Here is a 27,148-nt window from a genome sequence, read left to right as displayed (position 1 = left end):
GGAGAAGATCTCTCAAACCACAATCCCTAATAAGAAAATCAATACTCTACATGGTAGCAATAATCCTACCACCCCTTTCTTCTCTCAAGGAAACCTCATGGCATTAAAATCACCTCCCACTATCCAATTAGGAGCGCAAAATCCAACACAATAAAGCTCATCCCAAAAAGAACTCCCAAGGGCTGATCTAGAAGGACCATACACCGACGACACCCACCATTAGCCCTTGCCTTTCACTTCCAACAAGACAAATAGAGAAAAAAAAATACTAGACTATCCACTTTACTAGTAGAGCGAGGACCCCACAACACCAAAATACCACCAGCTAACCCTCGAGAAGGCACAAAAGCCCAATCCTTACACATCCTTCCCAAATCCCTTTAACAATCCCCCTATCAACATTCTTTAGGTTAGTCTCCTAAATCAAAACAATGTAAGGAGAATATCTAAGAAAAACCTTTTTTATTAGCCCCCTCTTTCTTAAGTCACCCAGGCCTCTTAACATTCCGACTAATAATTTTCATAATTTCACTTGTTTGATAGAAGAGAAAAGGTTCTTAAGCTCTTCCTGAACCTTCTTCTTTTTCACTTATGCATTCTAGGACTCAACGGCAATTTACCTTGGCCCCAACTAGATTTACTAAATTTAGACCCAAGTCTTCAAAAAGTATATTTGGATCTAGAAAGTCTCCCTTGCTGCCCCCTAGCCAACATCTGAAGCGCTACTCGCATTCTTTGCACTTCCTCTGTTATACGTGCCTCAACTTCTACATCTATTGTTTCAACTCATGGCACTAAAAAGACTGTTTACGTTACACAAGGTGATTCTAGTTTTCAACCAAGTCGAAGAAGTTTTCAAGGTGGTTCAAGCAGTCATGGTGAAAGGGATGGACATGGTGGGGGGCCCCTAGCAATTGCACTCATTGCAGACAAGGTCATACGCTCTAGGATTCAGCAAAAATTTACCTTGACCCCGACTGGATTAACTAATTCAGACACAAGTCTTCAAAGGGTGTATTTGGATCTGAAAGGTCTCTCTTGCTGCCCCCTAAGCCAACACCTGAAGCGCTACTCACGTTCTTCGCACTTCCTTTGGCATACATGCCTCAACTCCTATATCAAGTGTTTGAACTCACGACACTAAAAAACAGCTTTTGTTACACATGGTGATTCTGGTTTTCAACCAAGTCGAAGAAATTTCCAGGGTGGTTCAAGCGGTCATGGTTGAAGGGGTGGACATGGTAGGGGGCCCTAGCAATTGCACTCAGGATCTTCCTGGTAAACCACCACTAGTACCAATGTTTTGGAAGGCTAATATGCAAGGTTAGGCATTTCAACCCTTGTAAGGCAATGCATAAGCCTTATAGGTATCTTATTTTTAGATAAAAATATGTAAATAAAGTATGTGCATTTTCAAAAATAAAGAAAAAATTAAGAAACTTACAAATAAAATTTAAGAACTTCAATATAATTTGTAAACTTCTTGTTACCCATTCTAATAGTACTACTTGAATTCACTAAGTAAATCATGCCAAGAGATAGTTATAACATTACAAAGTTGAGAGTGAAAAGTATTTTCACTATATAAGATGCAAGAGTCAATTATTTTGGAAAGGTTGAGTTTCAAGAGTTAGAGATCAACTCATATTAAGACTTCAGGATAATCTTTTCATATAAACATGTCTTTAAAATTTTATAGCCGAATCTTTGAGATTCACACACCCAAAATGAGTAGCCTCAACTAAAACATCACAAAAGGTGTGCATTTGTCCAAATCCAAAGGCTTAAGTGTACATTGGACAATGCGTGGCCTTTTTGGGATTTGGTTTAGGCTAAGCCTTAAGGGGTTTTGGGCACACCTCATATTGTGGCGAGCCTTGATTGAACCTTTTAAAACATTGCTTGGTTTTTAGTGCACAGCTGCCCAACAATAGACATGCTATATTACTGAAAATATTATTTCATTATTGCTCATAGAGTTATAAATTTTTTAAACATGAATATAGATATGGGGACTTAATAAATGAATGTTGTACAAAGTTAACAAAATGCATAACCAAAATATTTTTTGATAGAAAAAGAAGGAATTCATTACGAAAGAAGGAACTACAAAGAGGATGAGACATCATCAAAGAACAAAAAGAAAAACAAAGCTCTAAACATCTGACAAGGCCATACCACCAAAGCGCCAACTAGTGAGTACCAAAAGGCTAGAGAGAAAAAAAAAAAGTCAAAAATTAAATCCATGGATGAGACACGATGCCAAAAAATTCGAGCTTCCCACCCTAACCAAATTACCCATATAACTACAAAGACTACACAAGACCACAAATAATTTGCATCCTTTTGCCTCCCAAAGCCAACAAAATCAATCAAGGGAAATCCTCCAAAGACTATGGAGAAATCCAACACTCTCCTAATAAACAAAGAAGCTTACTCCAAAAACATTGAGCCATATAGAAAACATGCACTACTAAATTATATTACAACATGACGAAAGAATTCTGGATGGTTAACATCTGAAAGAATGAAACTATTATATATGTCCAAACTTCTATTAAAAGCAACACCTTTTAACGTCAATAAACATATCCTCTTTTCAATTAATCTTTCCTTTTCTTAAGCCTCAAAAAATCATTTAAACAATTCAGCAAAATTGTTGAGCTTGATATCAATAAATACTGTTTAAAAGAACAATGTATGCATTAACAAGGCAGGTGATATACAACATAGATTGGAATATCAAAAACAAAATCTCTTAGGAGAAGAGTGGGGTTTAGTTAAGAGACAGTAGCCTTTTCTTCTTACATGAGACTCCTTCCTCAGTAATATCTGCCATCTTGCACGAGCAAGACATTATTTTAACGGTAACTTTGTCCATAATGAGTACCTGCAAGAAAAAGCCATTCAATTTTTTTTTCTCATAAAAAGGGGCATCAAGGGAGTGCCACAAATGTACAAACAAAGACAAGAGAGAGAAAACAAAGAAGATGGCCAATGTGACAGTGCATCCAAGAGATCAAAAATTAAATGTATGTCCAGCATGTAATGCCCATTAAACTAGCTTGAAAAAGTAGTAAGCCATCTATCCTTGAGGATTGTGGGAGAAGTAGTTGTTCCCTCAAAAACTCTAGCATTTCCTCTCACCATGCAATCCAGCACCATAACAGGAAGATTTTGCTGCCCCATAAACCACAATGATTAGGACACATCTAAAAGAAATCTTGTTGCCCATTATTTTGACTACTATGGCCCATTGCCATGTACAACATACAAAATAGCTTGTCCACTCAAATACCTAATTACGCAGTGTCAGTGGTATACTTGTATGCCCTCTTTGCTAAGAGAAACTGGATTGCAACAATCATAGGTCCTAACATTCCCAGCATACAAATGGATCAGCAACTTAAATTCAAAGCATTATCGCCATACTATTTGTTAAGATTCTATAATAGTCAATGGTATATAGGTTGATGGTACATTAATCTTTTTGTTATTTTTGTATTTAATTTAAATAGAGACTCAAAATGAGCTCATTCTCTCTAAATATTAGCCTTGGAATCTTTTTCTTTTTTCCCTTGGTTTTTCCCTTCTTCCTTTCTCTCTTGTTTCTTTTCTCCATTCCTCAATCAAGGGCCTTGCAACCAAAACAACCCGCATAAGGGGGTTATTAGTGCAGCAGCAGTATCTTGGTACAGACTGTCTGTACGTCCATACAGGGTATAGAAGTGGACTTACCAAAACCATCAGGCTTAATTTCATACACTCTATTTCATGGGAAAAAAAAAATTTGGCATTTGAAAGATTTTTATCTTCCAACTTGAAGGTTTTCAGTTGTTACTTGTTAGGTTAAAGGATTTTTTTCATTGCAATAATAATAATTGGTAAGTGTTGTATTTCAATAGGGGTTAATTGGGGACTGGAAGGTACGAAATAGTAAAACATGGGTGAGAGGACATTTTAATTACATCGTCGTTGTCATCATTAAGGCCATAGCTAAATAGTGGTGTATGCTTAGTTCAAGGTTTCAAAACAAGGGTGAAATGATGAGGCATGCATAGTTTAGGGCTTCAAAGTTCATTTTTCTTTTTCAATTTTTTTCATCAAAATCTAAGCCACTTATAAATTTTAAAAAAAGTTTACCGAAAATTTGAACTTTCTGTCACGTTTACCAAAATGTTTGTTTAAGTTTATTGAAATCTCGAAATTCCAGTCAAAACTTACTGAAACAATGAAATTTCAGTCAAAAATTTTTAAAAACAAATTTGACAGTGAATTTTGATTCAATACCCTCCAAAACTAAAAATTTCAACTGAAACTTAAGTCCTTGCTAATTACATTAAAATAGCTACCTAAGCACAAGTTGGAGGAGCACTAACCATAGAGTGTCGTTAGCTCTTACCAACCCCACCCCCTACGCATGGACAATTCGAACCATAAACAAAGGTGACCCACCGCTGCCCCTCACCCTTGACATCTAAAAATAGCATAAATTGAGAAGAAACCCAACAAGATACAGACTTTGCAAGCAACTCGTATCCCAAACAACCACCATACACCCCAAAAAGCCAATAGAAGCTATGAACAGACAATCCTTGAATCTAGAATCCCAAATACTTCTCTAATAAGAAGGCCATCCACCACTTCTAACTTAGATTCTTGCAACAAAACAATATCAGAGGCAATCTTACCCAAGACCTCCCTAATCTTGCAGCACTCTGCTGTATTACTTAAAACAGTAACACTCCAACTCAAGATCTTCATGCCAGCATCTTACATAGTTAATAGAATATGCCAATTTTTTTGCAATTCCTTTCCAACTTTCTTTCTTTCCACTCAAGTTCTAGAGCATAAACCAATCTTCAATTTTTCCCTAGCAGATTAATTAAATTACACCTCCATCTATCTAACAACTCCTGTGGATCTCAATTGTCTCTCTTATCCCTCAAAAGTTCTAAAGTCAAGGGTCAAGCATCAGAATCTAATACACTTTGGCAAGTCATTCTTTTCAGAAGAATCTTTCATAGTTGATCTTGGTAACTGTACAAATGTAGTCACTGAAGCTATGAAGAAGTTAATTTTCAAAGTTGAACCTCATCCCATATGCATACAAAATTACCTGGGCGAACAATACCAGCTTAAAGGTCCATGATCCTTGCTCACTTACCTTCAAGATTGGTTCAATTGTGTCAATTGTGGAGACGGTGCTTCATATCTTTCCTCTCCAAATTTGTCATGTCCTTTGGGGCCATCCATGGTTGTTTGATAGGAGGGTTAAGCACAATGCCCATGAAAATTCTTATATCATCTCCATCCAAAAGAAGATGTATAAGTTAGTGCCATCTTGAGCTCTTCCACTCACCAAATTGAACCGCACTGCTAGGTTCTTATGAAGCGAGATGATTCTATTCATGGTGATGGATTCCTTGGTGTTTTCCCCCAACTTAACATAATTAAGCTCTTTCAAGAAAAATGGGCTTGATGTAGGACAGGAAGCAAGTAACTGGATGGATCATTTTGACTTGAGTTTAGAGAACAATTTCAAAGAATAGGATCAAGGGAGTGTTAGCTCATAAACCCAAATGCGTTTAGTTTATTTATGGAAGGCTTATGTGCATTAAGGGTTTTTTTGTACTTTATAATATATGGTGTTTCAGAGCTTCTTTTTTAATTTCACGTATCTTTTAGGGTTTAATGTGTAATTTCTTGTAGTTTAGGCTTTCTTATAAATATGCTATGAAAACCATGTGAAAGTAGTTTTTGTGAAATTGAATTGATAATTGAACGTGTCCCCACCCCCTGAGGCCCCAAAATGTATATCCTGCTTCCTCTTCTCTTCTTCATTCTTCCTTCTTCTTCCCCTCTCGTCTCCTTATTCTCCCCTGGACAGTACCTTCATTGTTACTCTGTTCATTACCCTTCTCTCATCTATCTCTCCCAATTCTCTCTTGCATGCAATTCCTTGACGCTATAACTATAACATAATCCCAGTTTTGCAAAGGAATGTCTATACCTATCCTTTTCCACAATGAAATAACACAAGTTTTTGTACAAGTGATTTTTTACCATAGGAATATCTTCTTCAGCTAGACATTCTCTTCATCTGAATAATGGGTTCCCAAGCTTAGATGGACAGGCGCCTGAGAAGGAGAGGTGGTCCTATTGTAGCCCAACAAAACCCCTTGTGTATAAGAAAACCTACAAGCCTGTAAAAAATCTCTAAAAGGCCCTTCGATATCAGTTTGGTATTTACCTTTTGCAAATGGGCCACCTCAACCTTAAAAGCCCATGGTTTATTCTCCAATGGTTGGGACAGATCAGTTGCCCAATCCATTCAAAGCCCACCCCAATTTTAACCACACACAGAATCACCCCTTTCCCCTTGCAAAACTTAGTTTACCTAGAACCTCCTAGACCACCAACTGTTGCTGTTCCAATGCTCACTAATTGGTAACTTCCACAACTGCCACAAAGCCATCCACCATCACTGCCTCTGAAGTACTAGAAAGAACCTTCTTCCAACTCCAACAATTGTGATTCCCAAAGGATGAGCCTCGACTTTGCTCGTCTCCTCCAACACTACAATTTGCCTGCAACTCTTGCAGAAACTTACCCTTTCATGCCACCAGGAATTGAATGACCCTTGCCGTTCAATCATAAAGACTCGACTCCAGGACAAAAAAATAATAATAATTTTATTGAATCGCCGCTCAATATTGCATCTTTCTGAATTTCCTGTAATGAGTGACCTGCTCCAACCTTGAAAACAAGGGCAAATACTTGCAAGCCCATCTAGCAGTCGATAAGGTGATGCTTATTTACCAGCTATATTTCGGAGATTTCTCCTCCAGTTGATCGAAACCCCCTACCCACACCTTTTCCAAGTGCATACAGAATGTTTTTCTTTCAATCTACACCAACTTGTGGATTTTTCTTCCACCACTTTGCAGAAGTTCTCTTCTATACTCAGGTTTGAGTGAATCCATCAAAGCGAACCACAAACCCTAGAAGAGAAAGCAAGAACAAGAGCAACTGCAAGAGCGCAAGTCATTATTAAACTAACAAGGATATTATTTATACTTGAGTAGATGCCCTGGTAAAATTATAGAAAACTCACTAAAGCTGCCAATTCTTGTTAGTTTTTTTACTTTGTTTTGACTTTGTATTTGTTCTTTCCCTTTTGACATAACATATTCCCTATTACCTTCTTCTAAAAAAATTGTGGTATTTTTTGTAATTCTTTTGGAAAACGGAAAGTGGAAAATAAGAACTGCTTTCCATAACTAAACAGGCCCTATGTGCACTCAAAACCTCCATTCCAGGGCAACATGAATCCCGTGACACCATTGTGATTTCCAAGGAAGAATATATAAAATTTATTCAGTTTCAGGATAATGCTTAACAGCATCGTAATGTTCAGCAACAAAAAGATCCTTTTTCCCCCTGGGAAGGGTGGGGGAATAGCAAAAGAAGTTTATGGAGAGAGAGAGAGAGAGAGAGAGAGAGAGAGGGATTACAATCTAGAGGAGCACAAGAAGTCTTCTAAGGATAGAAGGCAGAAAAAGAAAGAAGAAAAAAAACAAAAAAAATATATATACATATATATATATATATATATATATAAAAAAAAAAACTAACACAGCCTGAATCCAAAGGCCCCTTTTTAACCCATTTCCATCATTATCTGTTGAAGACTTCACATGCTGAGCTCTTTTGCCTTACTCTTGCACAGAGAGGTATTTCTTCCATTCCAAGGCCACGTCATTGGCACTGGGCCTCTGTACATATGACTATTCTGCATTTTTATCTTCTTCTACAACTCGTACTAGATGTGTTGTGACCTTAGTCCTTAGCAGATGGTACTGATGCATCAGGACAAGGTATAACCAACCATAGTCCAATTTTACAGTTGTTTTCTGTGTTGTGCATATTTTAATCTTTCTCTGTAAGTCAACTCACTCCCTTAGTTGTTCTATTCCTTTCTTTCCTTGCAATTTTATTTTTTTAGGATCTAAAGAAGAAGAAGACAATTGGCAGAGGGGGTGAATCAGTTTGCCTTTATTAACCAAATGACAAGGTGGCTTGCACAGCACTTCATGCCTCATGGTTTGTTATTCCCATTTGAATGCATTGTCATCTTGGTCATCCATCCCTATTGAAGTTGAAGATGCCTATGCCTAGTTTGAACACCAGACTGGCTTTTTCCTCCTTGAGAAGTCAATAGAGAACCAGTAGTCCTCACAAAAAGAAAGTTGAAAAGGAAATGAAGCAAATGAAAAAAAAAAAAAGATTCAACTCTAGTACTTTAACCTACCCAGATAAACCCTCTTTAAACCTTTGTCCATCATAGTTCTTGGTTTTCGAATAAATGAAACCTAACTGGAAGAACCCATAGATGAACTTCTCTGTCAGAGTCACCGAGGAACTTCCCTTACAAAGCCATTTGACCTTAACCCCAGAATCATACCCATTCGACTTTGTTTCTTTGCCTGTAATAATCTAAAGCTCATTCAACCTTAAATCCAGAATCATACCTTGAACCATAACCAGAGTTCATCCTAAATCCAACCTAGACTCACCAGAATCCTGAAGATATTCTGATCCTTTTGACCCTTAACCTCATTGCTGTTAATCCCTTCATTAGTGACCATTTTTTATCATCAATTTAGCCATCCTCAAACCTTGTTATGGAATATTCAGGTGATATGTGATTGGAAGATAACAACCTAGTTTAGCTTGTGTCATAGTTTTCCATGCCTGATAATAGCAGACAGGAAAACATTTCAATTTGAGATATCAGATGTCTTGAATTTGTACAACTTACAGAGAGAACTGGAAGAAGGCCGTCTCTTGTGTTACTGGGGGTAATTGAATATAATTGGGTGATCATTCTGCTCAGTGAAATCAAAGCACCCACAGGTTAAGAAGTTCAGATTTCCAAATGGTCCATTCTAATGTGATTTTGGAAAATAGATGGGGAAAATAAGAGTTAAAGGGACATTAGTCTTTTTGTTGATGGTAGCTCATCAAAAGCATATAAGTTGAGCGTGTATTATTCGATTTTGTTAATGGTAGAGACTCGAGATGAGCTCTATGCCTCTTCATAAAAAACTCTTAAAAGGACAGCTAGATATTGTTTAGCTTCTTATACACCACTACAATCTTCTTTGACTTCCAAGTTACCACTTCAATCCACCCTTTCCCTGCATATGGCCGTACCATATTCAACCTGAAATTTGTACTCGTAAAGCTTCCTTATTCACCAAGAGCCAACTGTTTGATGAATCCATGATGCCACTGCAAAGAGAAATCAGAAACTGCTAACCAGACAAAGAACAAGCACATGCCCAAAATCTTGGTGCCATTTAACAGTGAATATGAAGATGATTCATCTTCACTTCTTGTGAACACACAAGACTCATCCCCTCCTGTTAAACAGTTCATTGTTAGGATTCTATCTACAACAAATTGTATACAAATAGGGGGCACCAAGGGAAAAGGGGGGGGAATTAAAAAGTGAATATTAGAAAGGGCTGATGGTGTCAAATTCTTTAAGCAAGTAAAGAACCATCAATTATTGGATGCAAAATAAATTAAAAAAGAAGTAACTCAAAAAGAGTAACTCCTATCCACAACATATTTCCCCCATATATTGTTTTTGATAAACAAATAATTGTATTACAAGAGAGAAGAATGTACATCAGAAAAATAGAAAGAGAAAGAAAAGACGAAAAAAAAAAGACGGGGAGAATATGAATCCTCCCTTTACATCAATAGAAACTAGTTACAAAGAATGCAACCAAAACAGATAAACAAACTCAATGTAACAGGACCAACCAATCCCATTGCAAGTCTTCCAAAGAAATATGATGAAAAAAACAATTTGCCACACCCACCGCAACGCAAGGTAATAGACCACTCTACTCAAATGCAAATTGTTAGCAATAGACACATCTTTGAATACTCTAGCGTTCCTTTCCAACGAAATACACTAAATAATAGCCATAATGGCGCAACGCCATAGAGCTTTCCTGTTCTTTCCTTTGCCAAAACCCCTAAAAGTGATGGTATAAAAGGCCTACTAAGTATATGGAGTCTATGGACAAACCCGATTTTCACCATATATACCAAATAATTTATTCCAAATAGCCAACATGAAGGGGCAATGAAGAAATAGATGTGCAAGTCTCTCTTCACCCCTTATACAAACGACACAAATGTCAGGGAACAGAGCTTTGTTAGGTCTTCTCTTCTGAAGCAAATCACTGGGATTAATCCTTTCAAGTATCACGATCCAAATAAAAGCGTTTATTTTTTAGGGAGCTTTAGCTTTCCAAATCAAAGGATACAAAATAAAAGGATCTGCAATAGAATCACTAGTCAAGTAGGTGAAAAATGATTTACAAGATAATTCCCCAGAATGATCTAAACTAAATTCTATTATCACTCCCCAAATGAACATGAAAAGAATCGAGCAACCCAGTCAAAAGAACCATCTCATTAATCTATCTTTCATTTAGATTTCTCCCAAAACGAAAGTTCCAAAAATGCCCATGTTCTTGCAAAAGAAGAAAAGCAGAAACTAAGGTGTCATTAAGATTCAATAAATGAAAAAACACTAGAGAAAATACTACCGAAGGCATCTCCCCCAACCAATGATCCTCCCAAAAGCGAATACGCTCCCCATTACCCACTAAAAAAGGGACTTTAGGAAGGAAATAATCATAAATCTAAGAAATGAACTTCCAAAGACTCAAATAAATAGTGTTAATTCCCACTTTAGCATCTCACCCATTTTGTAGCATTCCAAATTTATTGTGAATTACCTTATGCCAAAGAGAATTAGATTCTAAAGGAAAGCAATATAACCATTTCCCCACCAAAGAGATGTTTTGGACACCAAGTTAACTCTGGCCTCCCTTCCTTTTAGGCCTACAAACAATCTTCCAACCTACAAGATGATCTCTACTAAAAAAAGTCGCAATGATGCTCAAAGCCAATCTCCCTCACTGACTACACCTGCTGCTTCCCTTCGTTGTCTCCCTTCGCCGTCAACAATGGTCTCTGCTGGTGCTTCAACCTGAACTGGAGATCCCTTTCGACCACGACTTCCGAAACGTACGACCTCAACTCCTCTCTCGCTTGATCTAGACTCTTCTCTCACTCCCTTCTCGCTCAACCTCGACTCCTCTCTTGCTCAACCTCACTTCCTTTCTCACTCAACTTGGACTCTCTCGCTTTTTTCTCACTCGACCTCGACTCCTGTCTAGCTCAAGCACTTCTCTACTTTTCCTCTTGTCGCAAGCCCTTGCCCTCTCCTCATCCTTATTCAGCCACGACTCCCCTCACATTCGAGCAGGCTTCTCCCTCCCACAAACCCTAGTCGAGTAGTCCTCTACTCGTCTAGTCTTGGGCCCTCCTCTTGAACCTTTCTCTCTCTATTCTTCAATCTTGCAAGCTTTCTCCTGGTCCGCTAGCTTCTATAGCTTTGTTTCTATTTGCTACCTATTTTTTCGTGATGCCGAGGGATGGGAAGCCCAGTGTGGTGGTCGAAAGGAAGTCTTTCGACCTACTCTTAGAAGGGCAAAGTTCCGATTTGCTTAGAATCATAGAATACCGTAGCGGAAGAAGGATCTCCATCTTCCTAGAGTTGGCTTAACTCAAATAGTTTCTTGAATCTTGGGAAGAATCCTGGGCTCTAAAAAATTTCGTACCCCATACGAATTATTGATTTCATCAAACAAGGAACAAGGATAGGACCTTCACTTTGAAGTTGAACTCAAACAAGTATGGGAAATACCTTGCCCTTTGAGAACCCTTGAGGCGGAAATCCATAGCTCTATGGCTCAAAGAGGAGGACAGCAATGCAAAATTCTTTCACCGGACAGCAAATGCTCACGGTAGAAGTAACACCCTATCCAACATTGTAATTGGGGAAGTCACCTTAACTAGGGAAGAGGACTTTAGAAAAGGTAATAAAGACCTCTACATTGAACCCAAGGCTTGGAGACCTAAAGTGGATGGCATCAATTTCAGATCCCTTCTTCCACTGTAGAGTGGCTTGAAAGACCTTTTGAAGAAGCAGAAGTACTCCAAGCTATTAAAAATTGCAATGGGGATAAAATGCCTAGGCCAGATGGTTTCTCCTTGGCTTTCTTTCAGGCTAACTAGAGCCTCCTCAGACATGACTTGTTAAACATGTTCAAGGAGTTCCATAGATCAGGGAAATTCGTCGGTTGCATAAATACCACCTTTGTGACCCTCGTTCCAAAGAAAGTTGGGGCTGCTAGCATCAAAGTTTTTTTCCCCATTAGCTTGGTGGGAAGCAAAATCATTGCCAAGTACAAGCTGAAAGGTTCAAAAAAACAATACCGAAAGTCATTGGTCAGTTTGAACATGCTTTTGTGGCTGGAAGACAAATTATGGATGCTTCCCTTAATGCTGATGAAGTGATGGATGCCTATCTAAAGGAGGGGAAAATATGAATAGTGTGCAAATTGGATATGGAGAAAGCATTCGACCATATCAACAGGAACCTCCTTAAAATCTCCTCAGGAAAATGGGCTTCAGTGAGCTTTGACGTAGTTAGATTGCTTAATGCATCAAAACCCCAAGCTTCTCAGTGCTCATTAATGGCTGGCCTTCTAATTTCTGTTGCTGCTCGATAGGCTTGAGAAAAGGAGAACCCTTATCCCCTTCTCTGTTTATTTTGGTCATGGAGGCGCTTAGCCTCATGCTGATGAAAGCCACTAACAGAGGGATCTTTAGAGGTCCCAAGCTGGGCATAAATGGAAGGCTTACAGAAGTTTCTCATCTTCTTTTAGCAAATGATAGTGTTATTTTTTGTGAAGATGATCCCCTCCATATCCTCAACCTTCAATGCATTTTGCTAGGGTTTGAGGCCATCTCAAGCCTAAAAGTGGCCCTTGGCAAAAGTGAGCTCATTACTACTTGGGAGAACATGGGGGGCACTTTCCTCATTGGTCTTTTGGGTTGCAAGAAAGGAACCCTTTTCCCATTAACTACCTCGATCTCCCACTCAGAGCCAAATTCAAAGATAAAGGAGTCTAGGGGCCCTATTATTGAAAAGTTTAAAAAGGAGATTGGCAAGATGGAAAAGAATTTTCTTATCGGAAGGAGGCGGACTCACTCTTATCAAGAGCACTTTGACAAATCTTCCAATTTACGCCATGTCCCTCCTTCCCTTACCGGCCTTAGTCACTAGGAGATTGGAGGAACTTTAGAGAAGATTTCTTTGGGGAAGCTTAGGGGAGGAGTTCAAATACCACCTTGTTAGATGAGGAGTGGTCAAACAACCCATTTGTTTAGGAGGTTTGAGGTTGAAATCCCTTATCACTTTTAATAAAGCCCTCCTTGAGAAGTGGTTATGGAGGTTCACGAAGGAGACCACCTTTGGTGGAACATTATTGTTTCTAAATATGGGCTAGAGCACAATGATTGGTCAAGAAGCAATGGAAGAGACACCTATGGAATGGATGTACGGAAATTCATCATGAAAGGATGGGATGATTTTTTTCAATTTGTCACATTTCAAGTGGGGAATGGGGCCAATGTTTACTTTTGGAATGATGTGTGGAGCAAGAACTGTAATCTTAGAGTTGCATTTCCTTCCATATACAACTTGACTTGTGACAAAAATGCCCTTATCAGTCATCACCTCCAAATCAATAGTCAAGGAATTTTCTAGGACATTCCTTTTTTACAAGGAACATGGCAGATTGGGAACTTCACACATTCTGAATTCTACAGATTTCTATACAATTTCTGTCACCAAAACATCCTCAACAAGCCAAAATGGGCTTTGGACAAAAATGATGTTTACTCTGTTAAATCTTTTTATAAGAAGCTCTCACCGTCGAGAACAAATTGCTGTAACTCCCCTTGGATTCACATTTGGAGGGGCAGCAGCCCCTTCAAAGGTTGCCTTTTTTGCTTGGGAGTTCATACATGGAAATATTATAACCCTCAACAATCTACAAAAAAAAGGGCTTACAGTCAAAAATTAGTGTTTTCCGTATATAGCTGACACAGAATCAATAAACCACATTCTTCTCCTAGACAAGGAACATGTGGAATTTGCCTCTTTCCTTGACTGGGCAGCAGTGGGTTACGACAAATTCAGTTGGAGGGGAGCTTTAGGCTTGGAAAGGCATCAGAGCCACAAAGGAGAAGCGAAAGACTTTGAACCTCATTCCCCTCACCATCTTTTGGTGGCTTGGAAGGAAAGAAATAAGAGAGCCTTCAAAGATTCATTTTGTAATCCTTGATGTTTGCAACACTCTAGAGGGTTGTCGATGTTTTGTACCACGGGTTGGCATCCACTTCATGCCTTGATAATGTATTTTATTTTTGCTGATCAAAAAAAAAAAGGGATGATCTCTGCTACCCTGTCCCCCCACTCGACCATAAGAAATCCCTCAGTAATTTCTCAAGCCTCCACAATAATCTCACTAGGATTCTAAAAAGAAAAAGGAAATACGAAAGGATGGAAGATAGACAAGGGTGGATAAGGACGACATGACCCCCTAAAGTAAAGAATGCTCCATTCCACCCATCATGTCTCCTAGCCACTCTCTCAAAAAAAGGATCACAGAAAGAGTTCGCATTGGAATTACCACCTAGGGGGACACCTAGATAAGTAATAGGCGAAGTCAAACAACACAACCAGCTAACCAATCAAAAGGATCCACATTAATGCCCAAGCCAACTAGACCACTCTTAGAGAAATTAATTTTCAGCCAGACACTTTCTCAAGCACCTAAAACATAGTCAAAAAATTAGAGAAGCAGTTTATGTTATCTAATAGGGGAAAAGAATGGTGTCATCTACAAACCGAAGATGAAAAATGATGCAATTATCAGAACCTACCTTGATCCCCTCCACCAACCCTTTATCAACACCTCTCTCAATTATCCTACTCAAGACATCAACCATGATTGTAAAGAGAAAGGGAGAAAGAGGATCTCCCTCTCTTACTAAGATAGAAAAGACCACAGAAGATAGACACCCATTAATTCATTCCTCCACCTTAGGCTGACACCTTTTCTAGCCATAATCTTGTCCAAGAAGCTCTAGCTCACCCTATCATAAGATTTCTTAAAATCCAATTTCAACACAAAACCCCTCTCATTCCTACGAACAATATCTTCAACCACCTCATTAGCTATCAAGGCAGCATCTAGGATCTGCCTGTTACCTATAAAAGCACTTAGCCAACCTCTTAGATAACACCTCAGTCAAAATCTTATGGACACTAGTTACCAAGCTAATAGGTCTAAAGTCCTGACTTCAACTGCACCATCTTTTTTGTGGACCAAGGCAATAAAAGTGGAATTCAAGCTCCTCCCTACCACTTCATTAGAATTCAAGAAAAAGTTTAAGGAGGTTTTCCTTCAAGGTCTCTCAACTAGCATGAAAGAATGCCATAGCAAAAGCATCTGATGCAGGAGGTCTTTCTCTATCCATCTCAAAAAATGAGCTTTTAATCTCCTCTTCCTCAAAAGGTCTCTCTAGCCAAGCAGCTTTATTAGTTGATATAGGACACCAATCCAGCCCCTCAATCATCACTTTACCCGCATCCTCCTCTAAAAAGAGATTCTTGTAAAATTTAGCAATCAAGCCAGCAATGCAGTTAGGATCCCAAATAACCTCTCCCCTATCATTCTCAAGTTCTTTAATGAAGTTCCTTCTCCTACAGTTACCAACCTATGGAAAAGCCTAGAATTACAATCCCCATTCTTGACCCTATTCATTCTAAATTTCTGTCCCCAACTCATATATTCTCTAAAATCAACTTGCTCAAAGTCATTTGACAGTTGGACTCATCTACCAACAATGTCCTCAGAAAGAGGTCCCTCCTCAACCAATCTATCAATCACACCCAGTTCCTTAACTAGAACTGATGCCGGCAAGAGCAGGAAATAAGGTCATTGAACACCAATCAGAAACATCAGTGACTGATACAAGATTGCAGCAATCAAATAATGAACACCCAGCATCATTGTGCCACCAACCAATGAACAGCTACACAGCAACAGAAGTTACCAGAAACAGAGTGTCACACAGCAACAGCAAATACCAGGAACACAGCACCACTTCACATCAGCAAATCACCATGAACACACAGCATCCTGCCAAGGATGCTGCATAACAAAACCAAGATGAAAAGGGACGTTAAACAACTCTCAAACTAACCAGAAAGTCAGATCTGAGAGCTGATTAGGGGTAGATAAGAAAGAAAATGGAAAATAGAGTGTCAGAGGAAAAAAAAAAAACCTTAGAAAAATCAGAGTTAGAGGAGATCAATGGTCTGATACCATGTTTTACAATTAGATATTGGGGCAAGAAGAAAGAGAAGAAATGATGAAGAAAACAAGAGAAAGGAGGAGGCAGCAATTTCCGGCCCCTGGAGTTACGTTCAGCTCCAGGTCTGCCCTTCTATATATTAATAAAACAAATAAAAAATAAAAAAACCTTGAAAGGCAAACATACCCCTACTCACACCACAAAATTAATGAAAAATCCTATCCCTTCTAACAACTACATCCTCTCCCTTGTCTGCTCTCTCCTTTCCTCATCTCCTCCACCAACCACTTCTGAGTGAGACAGGTAAGAACCTATAATAAACACATATGTTCTCCATTTCTTTCACCTCGTAAAGGCCCTGCCAGCAGAATCACAAGTTTCATCTTCTCCACTTGCAAGCTCCAAAGCTCTCATATATGAAAACCAGAGTGAGCATCAATTACAAATATCCACTTCAACAACAACAAAACAACAAGCTTTAAGCCCCACTAGATGGGGTCGGCTATATGAATCATTTTTTGCCAATTCACCCGACCCAAAGCATTTTCCTCTATTAGAATTAAGCTCCGCCTGTGATGCACTTAATGTCTTAATTTTTTCACACACGACTGGTCCCAAGCCCGCGTAAAGGAGGAGGGTTGCGTTAGGTAGCTGACCATCAGCGTATCAAATCACTATGATATGAATCCTTACCAAATATTTGTTAGGGCATCCACTATGGGTGACGCATTGCACTTGTACCACCCGAGTATAGCGAAAAGTAGGCGAAGGCAGGCTAGGTTGTTGCCCCCGAAGTGACGTGCCGGGTCGGCGCCCAGGTAAAATGTCAAATATGCAAGAATTCCTGCATCATTTTGGACGTGGACAAGTAAAGAAGCTAGTTCAAGAAACTAGGATTAGATTAGCAACTTGGAATATAAAGACACTTATGAGTAAAAGTATGGAAATTGTGGATACAATGATTAGAAGAAAAATTAATATAATTTGCCTTCAAAAAACTAAGTAGGTGGGGGGAAAAAGCTAGATAAATTGATAAATCAGGATTTAAACTTTGGTACGCCGGAAAAGAAAAACATAAGAATGGAGTAGGAATTATAGTAGACAAAAACTTAAAAGATAGCGTTGTTGATGTAAAAAGAGTAAGGGATAAAATTATAAAAATCAAGATGGTATTAGGCCAAGAGATAATAAATATCATTTGTGCATATGCTCCTCAAGTAAGCTTAGCAAAAAATCTTAAGAGACAACTTTAAGAACATATGGATAGTATTATACAAGGCATACCAGGGACTCAAAAAATATTCATAGGAGAAGATCTAAATGGACACGTTGGGAAGGATAATAAAGGTTATGAGAGGATACAAAAAGGATATGGATATGGAGACAAAAATGTGTCTAGGGAGATGATCTTAGACTTCGCTATGTCATATAATTTTATTACAATGATTACTTACTTTAAGAAGAGAAAAGAATACTTAGTAACCTTTAAAAGTGGACAAAATAGAAGTCAAATAATTTTTTTTTTTTAACTAGGAAAGTAGATCGTTTATTGTGCAAGGATGGTAAAGTTATTTCAGGTGAAAGTCTAACCACACAACATAGAATCTTAGAGTTAGATATATGTATCAAAAAATGAAAATAAAATTAAAATAAAATAAAATAAAATAAAATAAATCTGTGTAAGAGAACTAGGTGGTGGAACCTAAAAGAAGAAAACATAATAAAATTTAAAGATAAAAAGATCAAAGATAGGGATTGGACTATAAAGGAGGGGATAGATAAAAAATACTCTTTGAAGTAGATTAGCTAGCTCGATTAAAAAGATAGCAAAAGAGATTTTAGGTTAATCAAGGGAAAGATTCTCGAATAGCAAAGAAAGTTGGGGGTGGGATAAAGATGTCCAAAAAGTCATTAAGATAAAAAATTTGGTATAAAACATGGCAAAAATGTAGAAACATGGATAACTTTGATAAATATAAAGAGACGAAAAAAGATGCAAAAAAGGTTGTTAGTAAAGCTAAACACGGATCATTTAATAGTTTGTATGATAGATTAAATACAAAAGAAGGGGAAAAAGATATATTTAAACTTGCTAAAGCAAGAGAAAGGAAGAGTAAGGACTTAGGAAATGTAAAATGTATAAAAAGTGAAGATGATATTGTCTTGGTTAAGAACGAAGACATAAAAGAAAGATGGCGAAGTTACTTAAGTTGTTTAATGAAAATCAAATAGAAGGCTTAAACTTAGAATAGACAAATGAGGAAAAGACTAAAAATATAAGATTTATTCACAAAATTAGAGTTAACAAAGTTAAGTTAAATTTGCACTAAAAAGATGAAAAATGGAGAAGCTATAGGACCGAATAACATCCCAATTGAAGTTTGGAAATGCTTAGGTGATAACAGAATTATATGATTAACTAATTTATTTAACACAATTATTAAAACTAAGAAAATGTCATATGAATGAAGAAAAAGCTTTAATACTTATAAACAAAAATAAATGACATTTTCAAAGTTGTAATAACTATTGTGGAATTAAACTTATGAGTCATATGATAAAACTGTGTGAAATGGTAGTTTAACAAAAATTAAGGCTAGAAACGAAAGTCTCAAAAAATCAATTTGGTTTTATTCCTAGGGATATCTACCATAGAAGCTATATATCTTTTAAGAAAATTAATGAAAAAGTTTAGGAAAAAGAAGAGGGACTTGCATATGGTATTTATTGACTTAGAAAAAATATATGATAGGGTACCTAGTGAAGTTTTATGGTGGGTTTTAGAAAAAAAAAAAAAAAAAGGGAAGAATAAGAAGAAGGAATATGTAGTAGGTGTACTGATGTTGTTAAGGATATGTACGATGGAGTAATGGCTAGTCTAAGAACTATAGATGAAGAAACTAGATAATTTCCAATCACCATAGGCATACATCAAGGTTCTTCTTTGAGCCCTTATCTTTTTTCTTTAGTGATGGACTAACTGACCAAGAGCATTCAAAATGAGGTTCCATGGGGTATGTTGTTTGCAGATGATATTGTATTGACTGATGAAACTAGGGGCGGAGTCAATAAGTCAGGATTATAAAGAGAAGCTTTGGAATCTAGAGGCTTTAGGATAAGTAGAAATAAGACAGAATATATGAAATATAATTTCAATAATGGTAGGAGGAATATTGGAGACAAAGTTAAACTTGATGATGAAGAAATAAATAGCACTTGTAGATTTCAATACCTTGGATCTATTATGCAAGCCAAAAGAGAAATTGAAACTAATGTAATGCATAGAATTAAAGCAAGTTGGGTAAAATGGAGAAGTGCTTCAAGTGTGCTTTGTGATCATAGAAATACCCTTAAAATTAAAAGAAAAATTTTATAGGACACCTATAAGACCATCTATGATATATGGATCAGAATGTTGGGCAATGAAGAAACAGAATATCCAAAAAGTAAAAGTTTCCAAGATGAGAATGCTTAGATGGATGAGTGGTATAATACAAAAAAGAGAAATTAAGGATTGAACATATTCGTGATTAAATTAGGTATAGCTCCTATAGAAGATAAAGGAGGGACGACTCAAATGGTTTCGGCACTTGCAACGGAGGCCAAATAGTGCGCTAGTGAAGAAGAATGAGTTAGTTACTATGGGGGATAATAGAAGGTGTAGGGGTAGACCTAAAATAACTTGGAATGAGATAGTGAGCAAGGATTTAATAGCCCAGAATTTATCAAAAGACATGGTCAATGATCGCATAAATTGGAGGAAAAGGATTCATATAGCCAACCCCACCTAGTGGGACTTAAGGCTTGGTTTTGTTGTTGTTGTAGATTAAGGGCTATTAAATCCTTCTTCACTACCTCATTCCAAGTTATCTTAGGTCTACCCCTATCCCTTTTCATGCCAGAAACCATAACTAACTCACTTTTTCTCATAGGTGCTCTACTAGGTTTATGTTTCAAATGCCCAAACTATCTAAGTTGTTCCTCCCTTGTCTTGTTTTCAACTGGTGTTATGCCTAAATTATTGCATATGTTTATTTCATACTTTATCTTTTAAAGTTAAACCACTCATCCATCTTAACATACGCATCTCAGCAATTTTCATTTTCTATACATGTTTCTTAGTTGCCCAACATTATGAACCATAAAGCACAGCTGGCCTTATAGTCATCTTATAAAACTTTCCTTTTAATTTTAAGGGTATTCTACGATCGCACAACACACCTGACGCACTCCTCCATTTTACCCGTCTTAATTCTATGTACTACATCTTCTTCAATCTCCCCTTCACCTTGCATAATAGATCCAAGATATCTAAATCTACCAATGCTATTAATCTCTATATTATCCAATTTAATCTTCTCTCTGTTGCTACTCCTTACATTACTGAAATTACATTTCATGTATTCTGTCTTGTTCTTACTTATCCTAAACCTTTTAGACTCTAATGTGGCTCTCCAAAGTTCTAGCTTAGATTCCACTCCACTCCTACTATCATCAATCAACACGATATCATCTGCAAACAACATACAAATTTTCTATGCATATAATCTGACAAATCCTTTAAGCCAGCAATTAGTGTGTAAATTCAGAACTGCTACCTCAAAGCAATCCCAGGTACACAAATCCATAATTATTTTTTCCTTTTGTTGTCCTATATAAAATTCAAGAAAAGAGTATTTCCATGTACACGCATGCACACGCACGCCCACACATGCATACCCCGCAGCATGAAAAGGACAAATGAGGCACAGGAAACAGCAACTAACTCTGTTCAGTAAGCCAGTATAGGTCCTTCAGGAAGAGAAATTATTGCTTACATGATACTTAAATTTAAGTTGCATGCACAAAGATAGTTATGGCTACAACAGTAAAATCTAAAGAACAAAAGAACAAAAAAGAAAACAGGGGGATGTAGTGTACCAGCAATATCGAACATGTATCAACTAGCAAAACAGTAGTCAACATATTGCAAATGACATCACGATAAAAGACATTGATACCTTCCAAGTTGATTTTGAATCCTTAACTTTCGCCGATCGGAGCATTTCATGCAATAATCCTGCTCATTCACATATAGAATAGCAGGAAGAAATTCAAATGCAAGTCATCACCCCAAAAAAAAAAAGATATAAACTCCAACAATCATAAAATTAGATAAAAACAACCAAATAACTTTATAATGGCCAATTTATATATTAAATGTTCAACTTAAAATGAAATAGGATGAAAAGAATAATTCAGATCAATACAAAAGCTCCACAACAAAGTTACTAATGCAAATAGACTTAGAAAAATGCATAAAAATATCTTAATCTGAACTGAATCTGACTCGCTTAAACTAACTCATAACTGATTTGCAAATTAAATGAGCCGAATACAGTTTAAATTTTTTTATCTACCCCTAAACAAGTCAATTGGTGGATTTCGGGTTTTATTTTATGGATATCCATCAACTCGTTAACAACTATTGCCCAAATCCATAGATAATTCCATACGCCCATGCTTATTAAGCATAAGCCCAATTGGCCAAGGCCCAATCCCACACTCCCAACTCTTGCATTACTGCACGCGCCTCTGGATTTGCCCCATGCCCCTACTCAAACTCAAGCCCAAAAACCCATTTTCTCATGATGAAAACAAAAAACCCTAAATTCATGATCTATGAAATTTAAAAAAAAAAAACAAATACAACTTTGTCATTAGTTATCAAATGTTCAAAAATTTAACAAATTACAATTTTAAAAATAATTTCCATTATCATATTACGAAATAAATTGTTCATCGGAGGGTATAAAAAAAAATTACTTGGGATGGGACTAACGAATTATCCGCCATGGACCATCCAATCCGAAATGCCATAAATCCACAACTTAATTAAGTCGGATATGAATTGTAATTTTCTCACCTGATAATTAACCAAATCTACAACAGATAATCTAACTCAGTCCGCTTTGCCAGGTCTAAATGCACATGTTTTTCCCAAAGAAAATGGGAAACTTTTTATAAGTCAAATGACCTTCATAAATCTGATAGCAATTAAATTTTACAATATCAAGACAAGTTCACACCCTCATCTAAAGAATGGCAGATGGAAAGCAAAGCAAATATCAGCCAAGGCACTTCATGAATCTTAGGAGTTGTTTAGTATCATTTATGTTTTCTGTTTTCTTTTTTGCTTTCTTTGAAGTGAAGACAATGCGTTCGTTTACATCGCTAATTTCTATTTTTGTGGTAAATTTTTAGTTGTCGTGTCAAAAGCTAAAAATCAGATTTAATGGTTTTCAATTGTTGCTACAATACTTTAATATACAGAATTCACTTTTGTAGATTAAATCACAATATAGAGAATTTCAAATAAAAACAAAACATAAAAATAAAACAACCATGTGAATTTAAAATATAATTAAAATAAAAACATCCATATATTTTCTAAACATCTGAAGAACATTATACATACATACATATATATACACACACACATACATATATAAGGTTACTCAAGAAACATTTTAGCCATTTTTCAATTGCCATATATGTAATAGGATTGTTCCTGGAGCACTATAAAGTGAGTTTAAAAAGGATTTGGTAAACAAATAAATTTATCAAAGAGAGGATACATCATGAAGAAAGAAAGAATGAAAATAGAGGTAAGATAAGATATCCTCCAAAAGAAAAGGGGAAAAAAAAAACCTTTGGTAAGGCTTGATATAAATTGTAGGCTAACAACCTAAAATCTTAAGCTTTTAGGTGAAGTGGTAATCTAAAAAGGTATCTAAGCAGGTAACCAAGTGATACCCGATTCTAGTCTTGTTTCCCGCGTTTATTGTGTGGTGTTTAAAATTATTGCATTCCCCATAATGAGTGTTATTTATCGTTTGTTTATCTCTCCATATGTTGTTCAGTTGCACAAGTGGGGGAGTGTTAAGGCTTGATATACATTGTTGGGTCATAACCAAAGAGCTTAAGCTTTTAAGTAAAGTGGTAATCTATCAACCTTAAAAAAAAAAATAACTAAATAGTTCTACCAGAGTAAAGCAACCCAATCCCAATGCAAATAGGTAAATGCCAAAAGACCCATTCACCAAAACCCACAACGATGCAAGGAACACCACTCTATTCCGTACTGCATTCTCTTGACAATTCTAGCACTTCTCTACATTTTGTACAAACCAAAAGTTAACCATAATCAAACACCATCCCAAAGCCTCTCTCTTTCCCCGTCCCAGAACCATTAAACATCATAGCAAAATGCCTCCAAAGATGAAGATCAAACCCAATTCTCCCCAAAATTACCAAAAAACTTACTCCAAAGGGTCCAAGAGAACTGACAAAGTAAAAACAAGTGTGAACAAGTATCTTCACTCTTAAAACAAAGAATACACACATCAAACAACAAAAAGTAGTTAGGTCTTCATTTCTCATTGTCATTAGCATTCATTTTTTTCAATATTGTTGTCCATATAAAGACCTTAATCTAAGGAACATTAGCTTTCCAAATCAAACAGAAAAAAGGGCCTTATAAAGTAAAATTAGGAATATGAGTTAAAATATTTGCAAGAAAAGTCCCGAAAAGAGTCCAAACTCCAAACTCTTTTGTCACTCCCAACTAGAACTGAAAAGAATGAAGCACATTAATCAAAAAGGCATGCTCGTTGGTCTCTCTCTGTCTCTCTCAAAAAAGTTCCTCAAAAAATAAAATCACAGGAACACCCACTGTCTTGCAAGAAAAAGAAAGTAAAATTAGGGGTATCATGAGAAGAAGGTAAGCGAAAGAGATGAGGATACAATATAGCCAAACGAGCCTCCTCAATGCAAATTCTCTCCCTAGTAGCAAAACTATCTCAAACATGAGGGGAAGGAGACAAGGATACAATATAGCCAAAGGAGCCTCCTCAATGTGAATTCTCTCCCTAGTAGCAAAACTATCTCGACCACGAGGAGAAAAATGAGTGATAAATTAGAGACACAAATGTACACATACAAGAACTTAAAAAAAAAAGTAATATTAAGCCCAACTATAGCATCCCCCACCCCCTGGGTGCAGGTTTTGAACAAGTTCAAACATACTCTAGATTATCCTATGCCAAGGACAATTAGGTTATAAACGAAAGAGCCAAACCTTGAAATGTTTTTGGACACCAAATTACCTAGACCAAAACCTCCCTAAATGGACCTACTCACAATTCCCAACTAAGAAGATGATCTCTATCATGCTCATCTACCCTCAACAACAAGAAATTCCCCATCAATTTCTTTAATCTTTGAGACACTCTCACTAGAATTTTGAGGATGTAAAAGCATTAAAACTAAAAGGAAAATTTGATAGGATGACTATAAGACCAGCCATGCTATATAGATCAGAATTGGGCAACTAAGAAACAACATATTCAAAAAGCTAAAGTTGCCAATGCAAATGCTAAGGTGGATAAGCAGTGTAACATTAAAGAATAAATTAAGGAATGATCATATTCGCAATTAATTAGGCATAGCACCAATAGAAGATAACAAAAGGGAGGGGAAGTTTAGATAGTTTGGGCATTTGAACACAGGTCAAGTAGTGCACCAATGAGGAAAAGCGAACTAGTTATTATTAATGATACTAGAAAAGGTAGGGGTACCGAAAATAACTTGGAATGAGGTAGTATAGAGAAAGTTAACAGCTCTTAAATTAATCGAAGAAAAAACCCTTGATAATGTGAACTAGCGGAAAAAGAATTCATATAGTCAACCCATTTAGTAGGACTTCAAGCTTCTTCTTCTTCTTCTTCTTCTTCTTTGTAATGCAAGGGAATAGAAGACAAACAAACAAACATGAATAAGAATGATACAACCCCTGGGTGGGGGGGGGGGGGGAGGGGGGGAATCTCCATTCCACCCATCTAACCTCCTAGCCACTCTCAAAAATCAGGCCCAAAAAGAGCCAAAAGTAGGGTTACCACCTAATGAGACACCTAAAAAAGTGATGGGCCAACTTAGAACACCACAGCCAGCTAACCTAGCAAAAGGATTCAAGTCAACCCAATGCCCACAATGCCACTCTTAGAGAATTTAATGGGTTAATCCTAAGACCAGTCACTTTTTCAAACACCTACAAAATCATCCACACATTGGAGAAACTACTCATACCACAGAAAGACAAAGAATAATGTCATTTACAAATTGCAATGCAAAGTGGATAAATTCTCATCCCACCTTTATCTATTCAACCAAGCCTCTATCAACCTCTCCTTCAATCATTCTACTCAAATCATCTACCACACTAATAAAAAGGAGAGGGCATTAAGGATCTCTACATCTCAAACCTTTGGAAGCTCTAAACTAGTGTTTATCCTCCTCGTTCACGAGAATAGAAAAAACTGCAAACGAAAGGCACACCAAAATCCATTGCCTCCTTGTCCATTACTTTATCTAAAAAATTCCAAATAAAACAATCATAAGCTTTTTCAATTCCAATTTCAAAACCATTCCATCTTATTTCTTCTAATAGCATCTTCAACAACCTCATTTGCAACTATAGTAGTAGAGTTACATCAAAAACCTGTGTCATCAATAAATGCACTCTAACTACGGGAAATAGTATCCAACAAGACACTAGCCAATCTCTTAGATAGCACTTCAGTATGTATCTAGTGTTTATCCTCCTCATTCAGGAGAATAGAAAAACTGCAAACGAAAGGCACACCATAATCCATTGCCTCCTTGTCCATTACTTTATCTAAGAAATTCCAACTAACAAAATCATAAGCTTTTTCAATTCCAATTTCAAAACCACTCCATCTTATTTCTTCTAACAGCATCTTCAACAGCCTCATTTGCAACTATAGTAGTAGAGTTACATCTAGAACCTGTGTCATCAATAAATGCACTCTAACTATGGGAAACAGTATCCAACAAGACACTAGCCAATCTCTTAGATAGCACTTCAGTATGGATCTTATACACACTGGTCACTATACTAAGTAGCCAAAAGTCCCTCACTCTAGCAACGCAAACTTTTTTGGGCACTAGGGAAGTAAAAGTAGAATTATATACACCAACACTAAACCTGTCTCGCCCAAGAGCCTTCTCTTTGTCCATTTTAAACACCACGCCTCTAATCTCCTCCTTAAAAGGCTTCTCTTCTCTAACCGCCCCATTTTATTTATGGGGATAAGGCACAAGTCCAACCCCTCAATCATAGTCCTAGCACCTCCCTCCTCAAAAAAAGATTCCTAAAAAATTAGCATGATTACCAAAATTGCAGTCTAGGTCCCTAATAATCACACCTATATCTCCAATTCTTTTATAAAATTCTTCCTCCCATTCTCCACTGGATGAAAGAGTCTGCTACAATCTCCCCCGTTGACCCAATTAATTCAAGATTTCTACTACCAAGTAACCTCTTCCCTCAAAAGAACATGCACAAACTCATTAGGCAACTGAACCCTTCTACCCACTAAGTCTTTTGAGAAAAGCCCTTCCCCAGCTAACCAGTCCAAAGAACCTACTACTGAAAGATATATAGTTTTTCCTAGAATGCACATCACCCCAAAAAAATTATAAACAAAGAATTGTATTAGAAGACGAAAGAAGATACAACAAAAGAGGAAACTAAAAAACAAGGAGAAAAAGATGTCCTCCCTTTACAAAAAGAAAACAGCTACAGGATCAAAGAAAAACAAAAACAAGACATCTCATTGAAGCAAAGCTAACCAATCTTGCTGTAAAGTCTTTCAAAGAATGACGAAGAAAAAATACACCAAAACTTGCAGCTGTGCAAGAAGCTCCTCTCTACTCCCCAAGGTAAGTTATTAGAAGTAGACACACCCTTAAAATCCTGGCA

The 27,148-nt window shown here is 37.0% G+C and overlaps 1 protein-coding gene across 2 annotated transcripts in view; it reads right to left on the bottom strand.

Annotated features, from left to right (window-relative positions):
* LOC131164543 (SNARE-interacting protein KEULE) overlaps positions 1-27,148 on the bottom strand; it is an 86,425-nt gene that overhangs the window by 56,737 nt on the left and 2,540 nt on the right. For both annotated transcript variants that reach the window (XM_058121813.1, XM_058121814.1), the window contains exons 2-3: positions 21,327-21,385; positions 2,809-2,890 (exon numbers count right to left, since the gene is read on the bottom strand). In XM_058121813.1, coding sequence (XP_057977796.1) covers positions 2,809-2,890; positions 21,327-21,385 — 141 coding nt within the window. The remainder of the gene's footprint in view (positions 1-2,808; positions 2,891-21,326; positions 21,386-27,148) is intronic.

The sequence above is a fragment of the Malania oleifera genome, chromosome 9, assembly GCF_029873635.1.
Source record: "Malania oleifera isolate guangnan ecotype guangnan chromosome 9, ASM2987363v1, whole genome shotgun sequence".
NCBI classification, from domain to species: Eukaryota; Viridiplantae; Streptophyta; class Magnoliopsida; order Santalales; family Ximeniaceae; genus Malania; species Malania oleifera.
The sequence above is the reverse complement of the archived record's forward strand: the minus strand, read 5'-3'. Positions and strand labels throughout refer to the sequence as shown.